This window comes from Coturnix japonica, chromosome 2 (assembly GCF_054131305.1).
Source record: "Coturnix japonica strain WE chromosome 2, WE-NBRP24, whole genome shotgun sequence".
Classification (NCBI taxonomy): Eukaryota; Metazoa; Chordata; class Aves; order Galliformes; family Phasianidae; genus Coturnix; species Coturnix japonica.
The window spans coordinates 65,836,716-65,851,984 of NC_140664.1; the positions used below are offsets into that span (position 1 = coordinate 65,836,716).

Sequence of the window (15,269 nt, forward strand, 5' to 3'; positions counted from 1 at the left end):
TGTCATGGATTATCTTTCTATCACGATAATCTTTCATACGAAACATCTGTTTAACCTTTGTTTACCTATAGATTGTATAACTGTACAATCCCCTCCCTGAAAGCAAGCTTTTAGTGCCAGGCTTGAGTGATGGGGCTTTGGGCAATTTGATCTGTGGGAGGTGTCCCTGCCAATAGTAGGAGGTTGTAACTAGGTGATCTTAAAGGTCCATTGGGTTGGAAGGGACCTTTACAATTCTGTGTTTATATGGTTTGCTTTTATATATAAACACCAGATGTATCCATGTAGCTTTTTCATTCTGAGGCAGGGAGATGCTGTTTCCCTAAAGTGTCTGTACACTAATATGTGCAGCATGGGAAATAAGCAGGAAGAGTTGGAGATCTGCATGCTGTCACAAGGCCATGATCTGACTGCAATCACGGAGATGCGGTGGGACAGCTTGCATGACTAGAATGTTGTCATGGAGGGCTATGTGCTTTTTAGGAAAGGTTGGTTGGTGAGGTGGGGTGGTGGAGTTGCTCTTTCTGTGAGAGAGCAGCTAGAATGTATTAGACTCCGCCAGGGGGAGAGTGATGTAGCAGTGGATGATGATGGTGATGTTGGGTTTCATCCCAAGGTACTCTGAGAGCTGGACAGCGTCTTTGAGATACCTCTCTCAATTATTTTTCAGTACTCTTAGGACTCTGGAGTGATCACACAGGTCCCAGATGACTGGAAGCTGGCAGATGTTCCAAATTTCAAGAAGGATGAGAAAGACCCTGGTAATTACAGGTCTGTCAGTTACACTTCAGTGCCTGGTAAAATTAGGGAGAAAACTATGCTGGGAGTTATTGACAAACACCTGAAGGACAATGCACTTGTTGGTCACAGCCAACACAGGTTCATGACAGGAAGGTCCTGTTTAACTTAATTTCCTTTTATGACAAGATTACCCATCTATCTAGTTGGCAAGGGAAAGCCAGCTGATGTTATCATTTTGCATTTCAGTAAAGCTTTCAATGCTGTTTCTTTCAGTGTCTTTCTGGACAAAACGCCCAGCATACATCTTCACAAAAACATAGTGTGATGGATGAGCAATTGGCTGATGGGTTGGGCCCAAAGGGTTACAGTAAATGAGGTCACACCAGGCTGGAAGCTGGTCACTAGTGAGATTTCCCAGAGCTCTATTTTGGGGCCAGTTCTCTTTAATGTTTTCATAAATAGCTTGGATGTAGGACTACAAGGTGCTTTCAGCAAGTCTGTTGATGATAGTAGACCGTGGGGAAGTGTTGATTCTGTCGAGGGTAGAGTGACCTTGCAGAGATATCTAGACAAAGCAGAGAGTTGGGCAATCACCAGCCACATGGAGTTGAACAAGTGCTGGGTTCTGCACCCTGGCTATTCATACAGACTGAGGGATGCAAAGCTGCAGAACAGCCCTGCAGAAAGGGGGTCCTGTTTGGAATCAAGCTGCCCAGGCAGCTAGGAAGGTCAACCAGTTCCTAAGGTGCATCAAGCACAGCACTGCTAGCTGGTTAAGTAAAGTGATTGTCCTGGTTTACACTGCACTGATGTAGCCTCACTGAGTACTGTGTCAAGTACTCAAAGGGGGAGGACTTTTTATAAAGGCATGTAGTGACTGGACAAGGGGAAATGGCTTCAAACTGGAAGAGAGTAGATTAAAAGACCAGGCTGGATGGGACATTGAGGAGCCTGGTCTTGGGGGAGGTTTCCCTGCCTATAGCAGAAGGGTAGAAACAAAATGATATTAAAGGTCCCTTCCAGCCCAGACCAAAGATTCTATGATTCTGTGATATCAAGAAAACGTTAGAGAGTGTCTGGGCACTGGAACGGGCTCCCCAGGTCATGTCACCAAGTCTGCCAGAGCCTAAGAAGTTAGTGTGGGGATATCCCCTCGTACATCTTCGGTCATAAATAAAGAATGCCTACCCGCTAACACCACACCGGAGTTAATGAGTTTATTCACGAATTTCGGATGACGCAGCAATATTTGCCGAATGCAGGAGATAAAATGATTTTAAAATGAACAGACAGAACGACAGACGAGTTAGAAGACGCGGCAATGTGCTACATCGGCTGCTGCAGTGACCACATGTGAAGCAACCGCCCTCCAAAAATCCCACGTCAACCCAGAACCCGCAACCAAAACGCAGCCCGAACTGGAAAGAAGTGGCTTCGCTGTTGCACCTGGCTGAACACGGCTGGTTCCGCTGTCCCGCCGGGAAGACTGCATGTATTTTCATGTTGCGGAGGAGCAGCGATTGTTAATGCCACCGCCTCGCAATCTTCACAGCTCCTCTGAAGGAAAAAACCGGAGGTGAGACCGAGATCCGGGTAAGCTGCCTTCTCTGACGGGGGAGGAGGGGGGTCTGCGGCCAAGGCGGGGCAGCTGGAGGCGGGGCGGTCCCTTGGTTCATTGGTGGGAACGCGGCCGTTCAGCTCCGCGTCACGGCGGGCGGCCCCGCGTTCCCGTAGCTCCGCGGCGGAGCGGGATGGCGGCGGCTGGTGCGCGGGGAGCAGGTCGGGTCGGGTCGGGTCGGGTCGGGAGTGTGCGAGGGGACGGAGGGAGGGCGGGGGCGGTTGGTGTGTGCACGAGGGATCTCGGCCGCTGGGGGTTGCGAGTGCGGGTGGGAGCCGCGGCTCTTTCGCTGCTCTCCCGTCCGACCTTGCCGCCGCTGCTGTCGTTCCCCAGCTTCCCATCTCCCCACCCCTTCTCCTCCCTGTGGAGGTGCCGCGAGCGGCCCCTGACTCTCCCGCTCGCCCTTAGGTCCCGGGCAGCCGAGGCGGGGCGCGGCGGCGGCGCCCATCTGAAGCTCGGCGGAGGAGGCGCGGCCGTGCCCTGTTCCTGCTGCCGGCCGGCATGGAGGTGGCCGGCCTGGAGTGGTTGCTGGGCCCGATGCAGCAGCTGGTGTCGTGGGGCGCGGCGGGGGCCATGGTGTTCGGCGGCGTGGTGCCCTACGTGCCCCAGTACCGAGACATCAGGCGGACGCAGAACGCCGAGGGCTTCTCCACCTACGTGTGCTTGGTGCTGCTGGTCGCGAACATCCTGCGGATACTGTTCTGGTGAGTGGGGATGTGCGCTGTGCCTGCTTCCGCGGCTCCTCCTTGCCGGCTGCCGAGCTCTTAGTTAGAACGACTGGGGAAGTAACGTTGTCGATGTGCTTCTTCCCCTCTCCGTGCCCAGTCCTGCGTGGGTGACTGCTCGGATTGAAGGAACTGGGCGCACAGCGCTGCCTGCTGCCCTTACCGGAACTGGTGCTCTGATGTTCCAAACAGGGCTTTCTCAAACGCTGGTAAATAGGCTTGTTTTAAGCCAGAGCTCCTTGCCGTGGCTTGTGTTTCCCTTGCCCTTAAAGCTCTGTTCTTTGAGTGAAGGCTCCAGTTTTGCACGCATACTTTAGCATCCAGGTAGTGTTAAAACCACTAAGATTGTGTGTTTTCCCAAGATGCCAACTGGCTTCAGAGGAGTTCCACTTCCAGAGCTCCATGCACAGCTGCAGATACGTGTTTTTGATAAGCAGGTGGGGAGTCTTTTCACAGCACGTTGTTGTGTTCAGCACACCCCTCAGCATCTAAGGGCACGTTTGTTTCCACGTTTAGCATCTGTGCTGCTGAACAAAGAAAATGTTGTTAGAGCGTGGCTTCTGTGGGGGAACTTTATTTACTTATTATATTCCTCATTGCTCCCAGTAAGGGGAAGGATACAATGGTGGGAATGTATTTTAGAACCCAAAGGTAGAAAAGTCCAGGAAATGGCTGCAACTAGAGAACAGTGATTCTAAGAACACTTTAATGTGTTGCTCTGTAGAATGTAATGAACTGACAGATAACAGGCTGCTTCCTACAGTTGGCTTCATCTCTATTTAAAGCTTCTCCGACTTCTGAAGTGTGTGTGTCTTCCTGGAGTAATCTGCAGCAAAATACTGCGTGTGAGCGCTGTGCTGGAGCAGAAAACACTGGGGACCATTTCCTGAGATTACAACTAGCAGCTGAACTGAGGAAACATCACTACGTCAGAGCCAGTTGTTAACATTAGAGCTGTGTTATCTTGGGAAGAAAGCATTTGCAAGAGAAATGTGTAGGACAGGAGTTGGAGAAAGCAGCACAGGGCAGAAGGAAGATAGAGGTGCTAGCGGGAGGGGGGGAAGTGAGTTTCTGGTTCAGATTTGCTCCAGAATTGCTGGTGGTTTCTAGGTAACCCAGGAGAGTGCAGCTGTTAAATGAGACTTGACAGAATGGAAAAACTTATTTTCAGTTGGTTATAGGTACGTGTAACTAAGAGGTATGCAGAAGAACAAGTACTGTAGATGATGAAAAATGTATATTTGATACACTTGTGCTAGAACAGAGTTGTTCCTACAGCTTGTTTTGCATATAAACTTTCCCCAGTCTGATCACTAACTTGATGTGACAAGTCCTTTCCTTTATCAGACCAATCCAGACCTTCATCTAGCTCTCACTTTTGAAATCTTCATTGACATTTGACTATGATTTTCAGTTCATTTTAGCTTCTCTTTGTTGCTCTTGGTTATTATGGATACAATTTGTGCCATCACAACTTCCTCTCCACCCTTAAGTACTTAAAGTGGTACTCCTTAAAAACTTTTGAGTTCTAATAGTGTTGCTTTGCAGGCCATAGTTATTTCCTTTAATGGCAGTTTATGTATTTATTTAACTTCAGGAATGTTTCTGTAAGTTAGTGATCATTTCTGGTGTTTCAGATTTTTCTTTAATTTGGTATTTTTTTCTAATTGAATTTGAGGGTCAGAGTCAAATGTTACACGTTTCAGACACAAACAATGGGAAGAGAGAGCTCCTGCCTTTTAGACCTTGTTTCCTGTGTGTTTTTACTCTCAAGTAGTGCTGATCTTTCTGTATCTGTCAGGTACAACAGATGTCCAGGCATCTCATCCCAGCTTTTCCCTGTGGCTCTACTCTGCTTTGTTCACCTCACATGTGGGGCTATTCCCTCTTTTCCTGTTTGTGAACAGGCGGATTCCTCATGTACCTAAACTGTACTTAACTTTCTTCTTTAAATATCTGATGTATGGTAGATGAAAGGACTTCATCTCCAAAAAGATATCTAGACATACTATTGCAGCTGGAGTTGTAGCACTGTGATGGTGAACAAGGGGCTGCCACTAGCCAGAGTGACAGTCTTGTTTCCATCTACCTCTTTTCTGAATTTTTCCTTCTCCAATTATACAATTCACAATAGTAAGTAATGTTTAAAGATAGGAAACACCAGTGCACTGCTTATTCTGTCTTCACATCTAAACCTCTAGTTTTGGGATGTGCTCAAGAAACTTATATTTGCTAGTGACAACTGTAACCTGCTATCTACTAAACCAGTTTCCATGGTCCTGTATTTCACAGTAGCTCAAAACTTTCTTTTGGGAGAGATTTTTGCTTTCATGTGTTTAGTCTCATTCTCTTCCAGCCATGAATTTAATGCCATAACTTCGTGGAGCAGCAGTGGGAGCTGCAAGATGTACACATGGCTTTCATTTAGAAGAAAGAAAAATAGATGCTTGAGCTTACTAACTTCAGGTCTCATGTGCTGACTGTATACTGTTTTTGGCCCTATTAAGGAGTACTGTTAAACTGTTTTTTTTAAGACAGCTGACAACTGTGGATTATTTCCTGTGGCCCTTGTGTTGATATGCAGTGTTCTGTGTACTTTCTTGCTTAGTCTTTTAACTTCCCAAAGAGCTGAGGAAGCTGATTCATAGTAGTAAAGCCTGTAGTAGCTTTTACTGCTTGATGATTTCTGCTGTCACAGTAAATGGAATTGTCTTTGTGAGGTGATGCAGAACTACATTAGGCAAGAGACATCTTAGGAAAGGACACAACATGTTTGTTCTCGTGTTGGCTTCTTTTGCACAATTGACATTTGTTGTTTTGCGCGTGCTCAGAACTGGAGTAACAGGATTGTTGCTGTAGGATTGAGGTGTACTGATGGAGTCAGATATTTTCCCAATGACGAGCTAGTCTCCACTGTGGCTTCAGTGTTTTAAAGGCTGTCTTCATCACCTGACCTTGCATTAGGTGTATTAAAGGCTGTTGAAATGCTGATAAAATGTAAGATCCTTCCCCCTCTTTGTTTTGCATTTATCTAGCACAAGGGGGAAAAAGAGAGTGGTGGTTTCTGTTTTTTAAACAGTATTTTTTCATAACAGTAAAATTATGTCTCTTCATAGTCTGTGTATGGGAACTGTTGAATCATGGCCTGAACCTTTGATTGATCACCTGAGGCGAGCAGTGAGTCAGCTGTGGGAGCACAGGTGAAGGTAATTCAGTTGTGGGACCGGAAGGGGTGGGGCTCCACCTCTCCTAAATCCTATTTAAGGACTGACTGCCACTGGGGAAGGATCTCTTTCTGGAGGTTACTCTTGAAGTTTTCCCTGTGAGTCTACACAGGTGAGCATTTTTCATTTATTTCCAATTATCTCTTTCTAAGCACACCACTCTATTTTTGTTGATTATACAGTCTGACACTGGAAGTCTAAATTTTTTTAGTACTATGAATGTCACAGTTGCTCACTTTGTCACCTAACTTTGTGGGAGGGCTTGCATCTTGTAGTGCTCCTAGATCAAGCTGGCTTAAGGAGTCTTGCTTGTGCAGGTCCCCATATCATTGTGAGGTAAAGCAAGCAGCTTGAAGTAGTGTTTCATAGAGTGGCTTAGATTGGAAGGAACCTTGAAGATCATCTAGTTCTAGTCCCATTGATGTGGGCAGGGTTGTCTAGGATCCCATCCAGCTTGGCCAGAAATGCTTCCAGAGACAAGGCATCGGCAACCTGTCCTGACACCTCACTGCCTTCTGAGTGAAGTATTTCTTCCAAACAGCTGACCTAAATCTACCCTCTTTTAGTTTAAAACCATTTCCTCTTGTTCATGGTATCAAACCATATAAAAGTCAGTCTCCCTTCTGCTTGTAAACTCCTTTCAAGTACTGGAAGACTGCAGTGAGATCTCCCTGGAGCCTACTCTCCTCCAAGCTAAACAAGCTCAACTCCCTCAGCCTTTCATGCCAGGAAGGGTGCTTCAGCCCTTTGATTATCTTCACGTCCCTCCTCTAGATGTATTCCAACAGTTCCATATCCCTCCTGTGCTGGGTCCCCAGGTTTGGACACAGTACTCCAGATAGGGCCTTACATAGGCAGAGTAGAGGGGAATAAGTACCTCCCTCACACTGCTGGTCACAAGTCTTGTAATGCAACACAGTATACTACAGGCCTTCTGAGTGGAAGGGACACACTGCTGGCTCACTGTGTCTGCTACAGGCCACTGAACCAGGATGAGGAGATGAACAAGACACTTTATAGACAGTGGGTGAAGTCTTGAACCTCATTTCATTCCAGACTTGGTGAAGCTGTGCTGACTGCCCTTGATCACCTCTGCACCTCCAGGAGGAACTACTCCAACATCTTCCCAGGCACAGAGATGAGGCTCACTGACCTCTAGTCCCCTGGGTTTTTCTTTTGTCTCACTCTTGAATATGGAACTAATGTTTCCCTTTTTTCAATTTCAGGTAACTTTGCTTGGCAGCTGTGATTTTTCAAATATGATGGAGTGTGGCTTTGCAACTCTGTCAATAAGCTCAGATACCTCCTGGGCCAGAATTCTTTCCTCCCCTATGACCTAGATGGATTCCTTCAGGACAGATGTCGAGTGAATTGCCCCGTGGTTGAAAAAGCCAAAATTCCTGCAGTGGCACCAGCCTCTCAGCCATGTATTTATCAGATAGGTTTTCCCGATCCTCTTGGTATCCCTTCCTGCTGCCTAAAGGATAGAGGAAAACACCATCTGTACTCCATCAAATAACTGCCCCAATCCCCTGAAGTCCTTTTTGATAGCCCTCAGGCTTCTCTCAGCAACTTCGTCCCTGCCAGCTTGAACTGTCAGTAATGGTTAAAATTCAGAGGATTGAACTCAGGACTCAGGTCCTTCTCTGCTGTACACCTTTCAAGTAGGTTGTGCCCTAATCTGTACTGATGCTTGCAGTTATTACTCAAGCACTGGTAACATGCCCTTTTTGAACCTTGTAAGGTTCTTCTCTGTCTCTTAGCCTGTCCAGGTCTTGCTGAATGGCAGCACAGCTGTCCAGTGTGTCAGGCATTCCTTACTTCCTATCATCAGGAAACTTGCCAAGGGTATACGTCATCCTTTTGTAGAGGTTGCTAATGGGGAAGTTTAAGACCAGATACAGTATTAATCTGTGGGGGATGCTGCTAGCTACAGGCCTCCAAATAGACTGCACAGCTGATCATAATCCTCTGAGCTCTGCTGGTCAGTCAGTTCTCAGTTCATCTCACCATCTGCTCATCTATTCCACACTTCCTTAGTTTACATGTGAGGATTATGTGGGAAACAGTGTCAGAAGCCTTGTTGAAGTCCAGGTACACAACATCTGCTACTCTCATCTGCCCAACTGGTCATGATGTCACAAATGGCTGCCAGATTGATCAAGCAGGATTACCTCTTGATGAATCCACTTTGACTATTCCTGATAATCTTCTTTTCTTCCACATGCTTGGAGATGGCATCCAGGATAAGTTGTTCCATCGCCTTCCAAAGAATGGAGGTTGACTGGCTGGTAGCTTACCGAGTCCTCTTTCATGCATTTCCAAAGACTGGAGTGACACTGAGTTTCCTCTACTTCTCAGACACTTCTTCCGTTTTCTGTGACCTGTCAAAGATGACAGAGGGCAGCGCAACAATCACTTTTGCCGGCTTAAGTGGGTTCTTACAACAGTTGTTGCAGTTCAACCTTTTTGTGTTGTGAGTTTTACTTGAGCTTTTTTGACTGTTAAAGAGCTAAAGGGCATGTGGTAATGTTTGAAGCTTCATTTCCAGTAAGGCTGTGGTGAGAGCACATAGTTGTGATGAGAAGCAGATGACCTTGCCTTGTGTTTGTTTGTAGTGGATCGACATTATACTGCAAGCTGTACTTTTGTGTGACTCCCATTACTGAATAACCAATAATCTCATAAACATGGAGGAACTAACCTTGCAAAAACCTGCTCTGGATTTACCATCACAATAGTTTCTAGTTTAATGTGCTGCGAGGTCAGCCCCTGTTCAATACTGTTCTCTATTTTTACATCTAACATGTTTGCAATTGGAGAGATTTCTATAATCCCAAATAAGCCTTACCCATTATTTTTTTATTTTTTTTTCCCCCTCGTTCCCCAAACTGGAATTTGCCCATTTTTTTTTTTCCTGTGATTCAAGGGAATTTGGTCACTGTCTGCAGCAGAAGCTTTGGGATCATGGGCATGGAGCTCAGGCTATGCCAAACTTTGGTTCTTCTCCCCTGCATATTTTTCCCAACACAGTGGAAGCCAGAGCACTCTGTGCCCATGGTAACATGCATTAGTGATGTTATTTATTTCCTTCTTCAGAGTATCCTCCAAATTTGTTATGATGCTGTCTCTCATGGTCCAGAGAAGTTGTAGATGCCTCAGCCCTTGAGGTTTTCAAGGGCAGGTTGCATGGGGTGCTGTGCAGTCTGATCTAGCGCGAGGAAACTTTGCCATCAGGGAGGGCTGGAACTAGATGGTCTTTAAGGTCCCTTCCAACCCAAGCCATTCAACAGTTCCGTGATATGGGCCTGTTACTCTTCGCATAGCTAATGGCAGTGCTTGACAATGAGTATTGTAGAGGCTCAAGGCATCACAGTTTCCCTTAGCTGTGTACCATCTGACAAGAAATAATGCTGGCAGTTTTTCTTGATGTGGGCTGCTTGATACTCTGCAGGTAGATTTCTATGGAAGATGGTTGAGGCTTTCTGATCTCGTCTCTTATTAGCTGACTTATAACAAGAAAGAATGTCCCTGGTGAAGTGGTAGTAATGGAAAGTGTTTAAGAGAATATGTTGACAAACCTAGTTAGATTTTACTAGCAGCTCTGCCATTGAAGTAGTCCAAGCAGAAGAAGTTAGGTTTTACCAGAGTTCTGTAAAATGTGAACTGTCTAGAGGTAGGCCTTGAACATAGCTTCAGGTGGCAGTACAGTTGAGGTTCACACAGGTGTCTCTGTGAGATCTATAGACTATATATGGAGAGAACAAGTAACCAGTGTGAAGCATAGCATAACTCATTGGTCTCTTTGTATTGATTCACCTGCTCACCAAACCTGCTTGTTTCAATATGTTTGCTGCTATCTTCAAAAACAATTAAGATCCTGGTTTCAGAGTTCCTAGGGCCAGTTCACAGGGATGTTTTATATAATAATAATCTTACTCCAACAGGGGGATTATAACTGCACTACATGTGCATCTAGATTTAACTCGTGACTTTATCAGCCTTTCATGGCTGTTACAGAAAGGGGTAGCTAAGGCTTTCCTTTTTTCAGGTGCTTAGGGTGAAAGAATGAAAGTAACTGAATGCAGCAGTTGTTTGAGATGTTTTATGTTTTTTTTTGTTTGTTTTTTAGGTTTGGAAGGCGCTTTGAATCCCCTCTTTTGTGGCAAAGCATTATCATGATCATAACTATGTTACTGATGCTGAAACTGTGCACTGAAGTACGTGTGTCCAACGACCTAAACATAAAACGCCGCTCTTTTTCAGGTTAGTGACAGGGACTAGCTGTTGCGGGGTCTTTTTGAAAACATACTGTGCACTGTGTTTTGAACGAAAGTTCTGCCTGAACTGCAACCTTTCTTGATAAATCAGTGTTTTACTAACTTCTTTTTTGAAATCACTTTCTTCCATGTGAGTACTTAAAGCTGTAGTTTTGTTTTAAATGGGTCTTGGTTTAGTCTGGAAATGGAAGTTCTCACTAAAAATTCATGGCATATAGAACTGAGTTTCATATTGTTTTTCTAGCTTTGGATATCTTTTTTTATTTTTTAAGATCTTGTTATGTATAATAAAATATCTTTTGAGCTCTGCTTTCTGTCAAGTTCATAGGTTAGATCCTGATTGTATGCTGTTACCTGAGATCTTATTTGGTAGTTACCAACGCTTGCTTTTGCAAAGAATTTATTTTCTGCATATTAAATTGCTGGTCATCATCTGTGGTGGCTTGGCAAGGACCTGCTGGTCAGACTCGAGGAAAAGAAGGGATTGTAATGGCTGTGGATGCAAGGGCATGTCACCTGGGAATTCTGTCTGGACTTGCAGAGAGGGGATTAGGAAAGACAAGGCACTGAACTTGTTGAGGGATGTTAAAAACAACAAGAAGGGTTCTTGAGGTAAATTGTTCAGAAGAGGCAGGTCAAAGACAGCATACCTCCTTTTGTAAATGAGAAAGGAGAACTGTCTACAACAGATATGGAAAAGGCTGAATTACTAAATGAGGTCTTTGCCTTGGTCTTTACTGGCAGACAGGATTCTTGTATTCTCACGTCCACGAAGCTTGCATCCCTGAGCCCTTTAGTTGGGAACTGGGGGAGTAAACCCCCAGCCCCCACTGTAAGTGCTGAGCAAGTCTGAGATATCCTCATGAGACTGAGTGTATACAAGTCCATAGGCCTTGGTGACATGCATCCCAGAGTCCTGAAGGAGCTGGCTGATATGACTGTTGAGCCACTCTCTATTGTATTTGAAAAGTCATGGCTGTCAGGCAAAGTTTTCAGGGACTGGAAGAAAGGAAATGTTACTCCAATTTACAGAAACAGAGGAAGGAGGACCCAGGAAACTGCAGGCTGGTGAGCCTCACCTTTGTGCCAGGGAAGATCATGGAACTGCTCCTCCTAGAAGCATGTTAAAACACATGAGAGATGAATGAGTGATCTGAGACGGCCAGCATGGCTTCACCAAGGGAAGGTTGTGTCTGACCAATCTGGCGGCCTTCTGTGATGGAGTGTCGATGTCAGTGGACAAAGGGAAGACAACTGATGTAATCTATCTGGGCTCGCGCAAGGCATTTGACATGGTACCCCACCACATCCTTGTCTCTAAATTGGGAAGACTGTTTGGTGGATAACAAATTAGTTGTAAGGCTGTAGACAGAGGTTTGTGGTGAATGGCACTATATCCAGTTGGAGGCCAGTGACAAGTGGTGTCCACAGCGTTCTGTTTTGGTACTGGTGCTCTTTAAAATCTTCGTCAGTGACGCTGATGATGGGCTTGAGTACACCCTCAGCACATTTGCTGATGACACCAAGCTGAATGGTGTGGTTGACACATTGGAAGAAAGGGATGCCATCCAGAGGGATCTTGGCAAACTTGAAAGGTTGATGTTCAGTATAACAAAGTGCAAGCCCAGATAGGGGTGCAGACTGGAAGAACTTCTTGAGAGTAGCCTTGTGGAGAAGGGCCTGGGGGTCCTGGTTGGTGAAAAACTGCATGAGCTGTCCGTTTTCTCTTGCAGCTCAGAAGGCCAATGGTATCCTGGGCTCATCAGAAGAGGCCAGTAAGGACAGGAGTGTGATTTTCAGCCCAAATTTAGCAGCAATTAAAATTTAGAATCCAGAGAATGTTTAGGAGAGAGAGTGCCATACTTTCTGCATCTCAGAGCTAGCATTTCTTGAACTTGCCGAAAGGTTTCTCTGTTTGCCCTTTTACACGCTCTCTTGCAGTAACCGTCAGTAACCTTTGGACAAAAAGGGAGGGTATTCAGTTTTGTATATAGATCTCTTCAAACAACTCTCCCTGAAAGGCATACAGTCTTCCAAAGAGTAATTAGTCTTTCCCTTACCAGGTCATGGAGCCTCCTCAAGGTTGTGTTGTGTCATTTGATCCTTCCTGAAACTCAGCTTGTTACATTTAATTAGCTAAAGAGACTGATTTTTTTTTTTTCTGCCAGCTACAGTGTGATGTCTCAAACATTTGACTGGTTTCAATAATATGAAATTTCTTTAAAGCAGGGCAGGGAGTTGGGTTTGCATTTCAAACCCGATATAGGTAGGAGTGAGATCTGTGGTTCTAATCTTACTCCTGATCTTATTGTGTTAGTTTTATGGTGATTCAGACAAGCTGATAAGTCTGTGTTCCTCATAGTTTGCCAGGTCAGCAAGAAGCTGTGCTTGAAGTCAGTGTTTGTCATGAACCTTACAGAATCCTGAGTGGAGGGTGCATGGTATCTCTGTAATAATACGATTCTTCATGTGTCTGATCTGGAATTTGTATCTTCTTTTGTTTTTGTCCTCTACCTCAATGTTTCTATTAAGTAATCCAAACTATTTAGGAAGTGAAGTTTTTTCTCCTTTCTTGCATTACTAGTAAATGCTGTATTTCTTCCCTAGCCACATTGGTATGTGTTTATCATTGATCCTGATTTATGTGGGACTTTCCCATATTTTTCCATTTTTCTCACAGTAAAGTTGTTTCGTAATGGCTAGTTCAAGACATTTTAAGCACACTTTTCCTGAAGTTTTAAGGAGCAGGCTCCTTTAATCCTGACAAGCTTGTTCTGTATTTTCTAGCCTGATTTGTGGTATCATTGACTTAAAATGTTTGTCATATTTCAGAACTTAGATGTAAAGCTGTTCATTTACACACTGACACAGAAGGAAAAATACAGTCTCCTGTGGACTCTTTTCTAGTACTGCTTGATTATTTCTTTCAGCTTCTTTATGAGGAGCTAATTAGGAAAACTCCTATCAGCTGTTTTCTCTGTGAAGAAGGCTGCTCTGAAAGTAATGCCTCCTATTTTATCATCTTGGTCCACAGTGGCAGAAGTGGATGTTGGTGATATGGCTGTACATGTTGTACATTCCTGCCAGTATTCCATTATTCTGTTTTGTTGTGTGATTAATGGCAGCAGCAGGGCAGTCTGACAAAATGATGTTTGACGTAGAAGTGCATGTGAAGTAAAGGTATAGAAATGAATTGAATTCCCCAGTGCTCAAAAGATTGTACCCACTGACATTCATCTGTGCTTGCTGAATGTTTCTGGAGACCAAACGGTGGATATAAGCACAGTGAGGTGGTAGGAGGTGTGTTTCAGGAGAGACAACAACAGCAATAGGTCACCTTTGCTGTTGCAGATTTTTGAGCACTGAAAGCAGATCCTTGTATATTGTTGGTATAAACACATAGCTAATAGTGACTGTGTTGAAAATAGTTTTTTGTAGCTGCATCCATACCGATGCTGTGTTGTTATTCAGTACAGAAAAATTCAAGGTTCAGTGATGGTTTCTTTTGTTAAAATTGTTTCTGTTCAGAATTCTGTACTATTTCTAGGGCATGAAGGTACTACCATGCTATAGTCATCTACATATTGAAAAACAAAATCTGTGTGTCTTGACTCCAGAACCAAGACCTTTTCAGGAAGCAGAGTGCTCCCAGATACAGACTGCTAAAAAGCATTTAATCACTCGCAAAAGTGCTGACAGACCAGGACAGAAACTTCACAGAGACTTTGAATGGCACCCAACCAGGAGTCTTCCTTTTCTTCCCCAAACTAAGCAAGCCTTTGCTCTTTTTCTAACAAACATTCAATTCCAGTTACATCCAAGGTGTTGGGACAGGTATTCTGCACCATACGCTGGAAATCAGTAAACAGCTTTTGTTAAAAACAGGCTCTTCAGCATCTTCTCACAGTAGAGCCAAAGCTCAAGTAGAACTTGTGATCTTCTGGTATTGCATTGTGGTTTTTTTTTTCCTGATAATTTATCCACTTTTTGTCTTCCTTCCAGCTGCTTCTTGTCCTAATCTGCTTTATAAACTGTATCTTATTTTAGCACTTGGATCTCCTGAAGAGTGTTGATATTATCACCAAAAAGCCCTGTTGCAGAATACATCATTTTCTACTGGGGGAATTAAAGAGAGTGATAACATTTTAATGTAAAGAATGATTGCAGTTGGAGTCTACTCCATCCTTGTTGATGTGATTAGCTTAAGCTGAGACTTTTTGAAATTAGAGCAGCATTATCCATAGGAAGTAATGCAACTGATACTGTCTTAGCTAGTTAAACATGTATTTATATCCTCAAAGTTACTGGGGTAACAGCTTGTTTTCTCTGATAATGAAAAACAGAGAGAGTTGGCTGTTTCTCACCCTAAGTGAATTGCTGTTGAGTTGTGCATTGAGACTCTTTTGGGCCTTCCTGCTCTTCAACCCTATTTAAAATCACTGAGTGAGAGCTTTATAGAAAGCACGGAGACTAAAACTTGTTCTACATTGTTTTGGCTTTTATATAAAACAAAATGTACTGACTAAATATGAACTAGAAGACCCACTGCTTCATATAATCACACAAATCTATTTTGTCTTTCCTTTCTTTTTTCCCTCTCAACTTTTCTTTTAATGTAGCTGCAGATAGTAAGGATGAAGAAATTAAAGCACCTCCCAAGAGATCTTACCTGGGTATGTAC

At 44.2% G+C, this 15,269-nt stretch overlaps 1 protein-coding gene across 5 annotated transcripts in view; it reads left to right on the forward strand.

Moving 5' to 3' along the window:
• The first annotated feature begins 2,471 nt into the window (after positions 1–2,471).
• The window catches only part of SLC66A2 (solute carrier family 66 member 2), a 43,890-nt gene continuing 31,092 nt past the window's right edge, over positions 2,472–15,269 (forward strand). Inside the window, exons 1-4 of one of the 5 annotated variants that reach the window (XM_085540107.1) lie at positions 2,472–2,520; positions 2,768–3,063; positions 10,441–10,574; positions 15,208–15,261. In XM_085540107.1, the coding sequence (XP_085396233.1) occupies positions 2,861–3,063; positions 10,441–10,574; positions 15,208–15,261 (391 nt within the window). In that variant the 5' untranslated portion in view covers positions 2,472–2,520; positions 2,768–2,860. The remainder of the gene's footprint in view (positions 2,521–2,767; positions 3,064–10,440; positions 10,575–15,207; positions 15,262–15,269) is intronic. The other 4 variants (XM_085540108.1, XM_085540109.1, XM_085540110.1 and 1 more) reach the window with 4 other exon arrangements.